Source organism: Hakea prostrata, chromosome 2 (assembly GCF_041222555.1).
Source record: "Hakea prostrata isolate BN-2017 chromosome 2, UWA_Hpros_2, whole genome shotgun sequence".
Taxonomy (NCBI): Eukaryota; Viridiplantae; Streptophyta; class Magnoliopsida; order Proteales; family Proteaceae; genus Hakea; species Hakea prostrata.
Window position 1 is genome coordinate 66,085,633 of NC_142601.1, and position 7,258 is coordinate 66,092,890.

The 7,258-nt window shown below is 36.7% G+C and overlaps 1 protein-coding gene across 1 annotated transcript; it reads right to left on the reverse strand.

Moving 5' to 3' along the window:
• Positions 1-6: 6 nt before the first annotated feature.
• LOC149025748 (photosystem I reaction center subunit III, chloroplastic-like) lies at positions 7-933 on the reverse strand. Its single transcript, XM_089143178.1, has one exon. It carries the CDS (start codon positions 856-858, stop codon positions 163-165), a length of 696 nt encoding a protein of 231 aa, XP_088999304.1. The 5' UTR covers positions 859-933; the 3' UTR covers positions 7-162.
• Between the last annotated feature and the right edge of the window lie 6,325 nt (positions 934-7,258).

Consider the following 7,258-nt stretch of genomic DNA (forward strand, 5'->3'; position numbering starts at 1 on the left):
AAATAATTTATGTTCTGTTTAGAAATCCACCCATAATTTGATTTCCACCATACACTCAAACAGCTATCTTTAAAGACACATGCAGAAACAGAAAGATGGAAATAGAGCAGGCAAAGAACAGAGACCTTTCCTTTCGTTTCCCCTCCTTCAGCTTCTCCCTCTTCAGACAACTGTGACATCAGCATCATCAACAACGAGGTCACCATTTACGTATTCTCTATAAGCAGCGACTGGCCAGATGAACCCTCTCCACAGCAACCTATTGGCCAAGGGCACATCAATGATGATTTCCTTCTGGGTCGGCTTCTTTTCATCTCGGATTGCTATCAGGTAGCTTCGACCCACCCACCCAATCCACCCAGCAATGTAGAGGAACAAGATCCCTGGTGTGATGAACTCACCCCAGTGCCTCTGGTCACCACTCACGATCAAGTGGGGCAACCCATCTGTTCCACATAGAAGGCCTTGTTTACCATAGTTGTCAAACCTACGTTTGGTCTTCTCCATGGTGGCTTTGAGTGCCAGTGCTGGAGCTGAATCTGGAGCGTATGGCTTCATGGCAGATTCAAGCTTCTTCAGCTGTTGCTTCTCACGTTTGGCAAATTGCTTGGATTCCTTGCATGGGGTCAGTCCAGCGATGTCGGCAGAAGCTGGGAGAGGGGCAGCAGCAGTGGAGGAGAGGAGGATGGAAGAGAGAGCTAACGCAGCTGAGAAGGATTTGAGTGATTGTGATTCTGGGTTTGATGATGATGGTTGAGAGGTTGAGCAGATGATGGATTTGGAGATGGGTTTGGAGGTAAAGGGTGTCTGGGGCTTAGAGATGGGTTTGGTGAAGCTTGTGGGTATGGTGAGTGACATTTTTTCCCTTCTTTTCTGGTCAGGGATCAAGGACAGGGTTTCAGAGGTTTGGTTTAGCTTTTGTGTGGGATGGAAGAGGGTGAAGGAGTGAAAGGTAGTGTTTGAGAGGCTGTGAGGATAAGAGAGGTGGGTGAGTGGAAGAGTTCGGTGGTCTTGATTGGTTAGAGGTGTCTGGTTTTGGGGTCTTTTTCAGATTTCCTCTCTATCTAGTTATGATATGGATAATTTGCTTTTCATTATGTAATTTTAATTTGAATAAATATTGATTCCATCCAGCCCCTTCATACGTAAGTGCATCCAACCATTGGATTGACAACATGTGGACGTCACAATTGCCGTATTTGATCGAAGTATAATTCAAATCCGATGGTTGTGATTAAATCCGTCCACATGACGTACATCTAGCGTTGGATGCACTGACGGAGAGAATCTGGATCCTTTTAATTCCATCTATTTTCATAGCAGACAGTGACTCCGGTCGGACCATACCGAGCCGGGTCAGGTTTTCTACAGATGTTCTTCTTTCCTTGTTTAGCAATGGGGTTTAGCTTTTTGACTAATTGGATTCTTCAAGGATGGTACCTGTTGAACAAAGGCTAGACAAAGCCAGAACTAGAAGCTCCAGTCATGCAAAGAAACCTAGAAGGCAGTAATGAATTCGATGAAACATGGTAAGAAGTTCTGGTCATGCAAAGAAACAACTTCTGTTGTGAAGGATGTATGATAATGGAATGCAGGTAGTTGATCTTCCCAGAAAATTTATAATGTAATTTACTTTGGAAATCAAAAAATGTTTTGATTTACTGATATGTTTACTTTTCGGGTAATTTTCATCTGATGAGTTTGATCCATGTCATTTTTAGTTTAAAAAAAGGGTAATTTTCATCTGGACCCCCTGAGGTTTGGTCCATATCCTTTTTAGTCCAAAAAAATAGATACCTTCCATCTACCTCCCCTGAGGTATTCAATAAGATCAATTAAGGACAATTTGTAAATTTTATGACCAAAATAACCTCACATCTATTCTACCGTAAGATTTGCATATTTTCTTCATATTAAATCTAACGGTGAAAGTTAAAAGAGTGGAGGTATTTAGACACGTGGATCATTTCAATTGGATGAATATAAATCCATCTGAAAACATATACATTTCTTTTATGTCTCTCTCTTCCGGATTTCTAAGCTCTAAAGTTCACAGTGGAGCAAAACTTAACAAGCAGAGGCCAAACAAAAAAAAAAAACTTAATATGAAAGACGAAGGTAAAACGAGAAAACAAGCTTGAGCTGATCCAGAAAACTAAATCGTCAAGGAATGGAATCTTTCAGCATCATGTCCTTATAAATCAAATCCATATACGTTGACGTTTTGGTTTTCACTTCGGTTTCTAGGGTTTTTTTTTTCCCTTCTTAATCTTTTTCGGTTGGATTTGAACGTCTATTATTGATTCTTCTGGGTTGTGAATCTCTATCTCTGTATCAAGATTTTTTTTCCTTCCTCCTTTCCTTTCCTTCTCTTGTGGTTTATTGGATTTTTCCATTTTCTGTTGTTTCATCGAGCATCCGAAGTTAAGTGTATAAATGGTAGACTGAGCTTGTGAGTTAACTACGGAAGGAAAATGAAAGCGATAGATGCGTCTGTCGGAGGGCTGGTCTAGGTAAGGCGTCGAACGAAATGGGTCATGGTGGCTTGAAGATCATTTCATCTGAGAAGTCATCTCTTTCCTCTGCATTTCTTCGTTTCTTCCATTTTCTTTACTGTAACCCTAAACTTATTTTTTTGTTTTGTTTCTTCTCTGTTTTTGTCTGAGGAACCTCATGAGCAATTCCTTACCTCTCACAATCTCCTACCTTATCCAATTACGATTATAATTGGAATCCACTTGATCCTTCTCTAGCCTGACTTATTTTGGATTTTAGTTCTTTTGTTGCGAATTTAGGGAGGGGTTTCATTAGATTTGCGAGGGCGAGAGAAATGTCGAATTTGTATGGGGATTTCAATCAGAAAATTGATTATGTGTTCAAGGTATTCTTGATTGGAGATTCAGCAGTTGGGAAATCCCAACTTCTTGTGCCAGAGTTGAGGAGGAAAGTAGGCAGAGATGGCGGCACGCCGGACTGAAGATGGAGACGATGAAGGGGATGAGACTGACTGAAGATGGAGACGATGAAGAGGATGAGAGAGAATTGGGGACTGAGAGTGTGTATTTTTTTCAGATGGATTTGTTCATCCGATTGGAATGATCCAGGTGTCTAAAATCTAACGGCCAATTGGAGGTATGGGAGTCTGTCAATATAGGAGTGGATCCAGTAAACACCCCACTCTTTTAATTTTCACCATTAGATTTAGTTGTGAAGAAAATATGCAAATCTAACGGTAGAATAGATGTGAGGTTATTTTGGTCATAAAAATTACTTATTGTCCTTAATTGATCTTATTGAATACCTCAGGGGAGGCAGATGCAAAGTGTCTATTTTTTTGGACTAAATATGACATGGACCAAACCTCAGGGGGTCCAGATAAAAATTACCCTAAAAAAAATTGAGACTTTGCATTTGTCTTTCCAGTGTACCCAAAAGGTCAATGGAAGGACATTTTATCTAATTGTTTATGACATTTCCCAGCTCCGACAATCTAAATTTTGAAATCCAAGCTGGGCAGGTACGAACTGTACTCCTCAAATCGGTTAGATTACATTTTGGCAGAATTCTTTGAGAGAGATTCGGTTCATCCAATCTTGGGAGGTCAAAGAGATCTCAATCCAATGGAGGTGGTGGGTGACTTCCAGAGTTCTAGTGAGGTCCCATCTCTGGTGTGCTCAACTCAACAAATGTTGAAGATGGGTGAACAGAAAAATCTCTTCACCCATCTCTATTTAAGGTTCAACTTTGAAAATAAAGTTTAAAATAAGTGGTATTTGAATCATTTAAAGACTTGGTCACATTCAAATTTTATTTGAATTCTAGGGTATATTTTTAATTTTAGACCAAAGGTGTTACTAGTAGAATGGGAGTGGGGTCAGGGTGTATGTCAAAAATTCAAATTTGAAAAAAGAGTAAGGGCAATTCGGTCATAAAAGTGATAAATTGTCCTTAAATTGACATTCTAAAAAGTGATGCAAAGCACTGCATCCATTTAGTGGTATTTGAATTGTTCGATTACTATTATGATGTAAATATGGTATACCATGTTCTTATCGATTATTATTAGTCCGATTAAATTATTATTTAATTTTTATTTTTTTAATTTTTACTTGAGATATATGATTATTTTTTTAAGGTTTTTACTAAAATAACTATCAAAGTTGTTAAATTTCAAACCTAGCCTCAAAAACAAAATGGTAAAGATGTTTACAAATAGTTGAAAACGTATATTCAATTTTTATTTATGCCAATGTAGAAGAGTCTACTTAAAAAAATAATCATGATTATCATCCTACTGCAACAAAATTTGTCCAAAAACAAATAGAATATTATCTGTCCAAATATAATAGAACGTAGAAATGATATTACCACCATCTGATCTGTTTATTTTTATGGATACGTTTGAATGTTAAGAAAAGAAAAGAAAATTAAAAATATAATAAACAAAATCATGACAATGTAATGCTTGTTTAGGTAGCTCTATCCACAAAAATAGAATTCCTTTTCCTTCTTAAGATGAGTGAGAAATTGTAATCATTTTGTGGTTGTCCTTTACAAATATTATTTTTCTGGGGGCTAGTAGTGAATTTCAAATTGGGTACTTGTGATGGGCCGTCCAGAATGCAGCCTTATCGACCCATGGGCCATGGTGTGGTGCGAGCTGCGAGGGCAACCATGAGACATTACAAATCCATAATCCTTTGCAATGAGAAATCACCATCAGAAATAAGATGAATGAAATTCCTGGGTTAAAAAAAAATTCCCTCACCAAAAAGAAAGCTTGGAACCCTTCTTTTTCCTTTTCTTACCGGTTAGTCTCAATAGGGCTTCATTTCTAGAGAAAGAATTCAAATGACCCATGAACACTTCTCTCTTGAAAATCACATAAAAGGTTAAACATTGTTTTCTTGCTAAAGAAGCAACAATGGTGGGAAAGTAGAAACCAGGTAATTTTTGTGATAAGAATCATTTCCTGTCTGCTTTTATTTATCCCCTACAAAGAGATCAAGTACCCAAGTACCCAAGTAGAAAATAAATCCATCCTAAAATCCCAAGAGATTCATTCAACTATGCTCAAAACAGAGCATACATCACACACTTTTGATCTGCTAACCATACATACACTGTAAGAAGAGGATTACTATGGAAAATTATTTTCTACAACATCAATTCCAATAACAGTTATGAAAGCAAAATGAAGAAAAAAAGGCTTTTGCTAACGACTTTATTCAATACTTTTTACATGTCTTCAACCTTCACATCCATCCATGTTCCATTTTTCCACAAACAAGCATATAGAATCCTAGCTAAGATGAACTACTCTCTGAGTCCTGACATATTCTATTCATATTCATAGGATGGTTAAAAGTTCATAATTTAGTTTCTTTATGGGTAAAAGGTACATATGTTTCTTCTAAGATTAGAATATTCTCTGAGAGATAAGTTTATTCTCTAAATTAGGTAAAAAAATATTACTGTTTGGTATAGGATAATATAAAATTTCATCCCCAAATTAACCAGTAATTTAAGTCCACCAGTAACCAACAGGATTTCATCCTCAATCATCAGCACAGTTCCACCACATCAATAAAGAACAAACAAAAAGGACTTAATTACGTTGAAACCTTTCATGTTCTCAAGACACCATTTAAAGTTTCGCTCTGATACCATGTTAAGTCTTTTTTTTTTTCAACAATCTAAAACTATATAATTAAAACCATCTTTTTTTTATTTTCACCAATATTTAACAAAGTACAAGAAAAATAAGAGAAAAAAAAATTCACTATTTTAAATCCAGAATCATACATTTGATCATTACGTCTAAATTTTTCATGTTCTCTTGTCACATATCCTCTCATTTCTAGATCTTCATACACTTTCGGCGACCATTTACCAAACTTTGCTCTGATACCACATTAAGTTTTTTTTTTTTTTTTTTTTGGCAAATAAATCAGAAAACCATGAATTATAAATAACAATGTCAACAATTATGCCCTTGCGAGCCATTTCTTTTAGGAGCTGTCAAGCTTCATCCATCCTCTTGGATAGTATAGATAATGGTGTTGAATAAAAGTGAGGAAAGTAAGCCGAAGGGTTTTCGTTTTGGGGACTCGAGGACTTTTATGAGGCCGTCTAGGTTGCACCCATGTCGACGCATAGGCCATGGTGTGAGGGACTTTGCTTCAGTCCTACGCATTTGCCGTCCAATAACGGTCGAGATCGGGACATTGTTGAAATTTCAATCTCAACCACCTGTTGCACTTAAATGGGTTTCGATTTTGGCCGTTGGATAGATGATCCTATTCATTAAACACGCAAACTGAAGCAATACCATGAGACATTATAACTCGCTGCTATCTTGAACAAGATTGTCCTAAATACATAATCTTTCAAACAGAAATCACCGTGGGAAATAATATGAAATTCATCAGGAGAGAAAAGAGAAGGAATTGCAAAAAATTACTTGTAGGTAATTCACCAGAAGATCATATCATTAATTTAATTCTGGCTCTAAGAAAACCATTTATATATATAATTGATTACTTATGGGAGGGTTAGCTAACCTACCAAAGACTTAACATACCGTATTGATGTCATGTTAGTGGGTTGTTTGGGTTGTTCCCTTTGCTGCTTCATGCGTGATAAATCAGTCCAATGACTACAGGGGAAGAAATATTCATGTATAAGATTTTCTGGCCAGCTTATGCGCACCTCAACTATAATTCTCGGGGGTCATTTGCAAGGGTCGAACCCACGACCTCTTTACTGAAAAATATGAATCTTACCACTCTATCAATCCTGCATTGACAAGATCAACAACTTTAATTATTCTATAAGGAATATCGGTCAATGTGACAACTCTGGATAGTGAATATTCAGAAATGGACTCATCAATTTTGTACTTTGCATCCAAATGGAAATAATTGAAGTTAGTGTTAATGGCTCTTTTAATCCTATCTAGATAATAGGTTAACCTACCCAACTCAATTATTCATATGAATGGAACTAGAATTCCATTTTAGGATATATTTCCTAGAGATAGGCTACGGTATCAACTTTAAGTTCTCTTTCCATTTTTGTTTCTTAGATATGTTGTTAAGTTCATCCCCTTTTTCTACCATGTTCAGGGCTTTCTCATTCATCAACTACTGTTCTTCTTGTATTTATTTGTGTTTCTTGTTTCAGAAAGCAAGCAGTGGCAAAAAATATCAGAAAACCATGAAAGTGAAACTAGCTAACATCAATCTTTTCACTCATA

Coding starts and splice junctions, on each gene's coding strand:
- LOC149025748 (XM_089143178.1), bottom strand. CDS start 858: ATGTCACTCACCATACCCACAAGCTTCACCAAACCCATCTCTAAGCCC.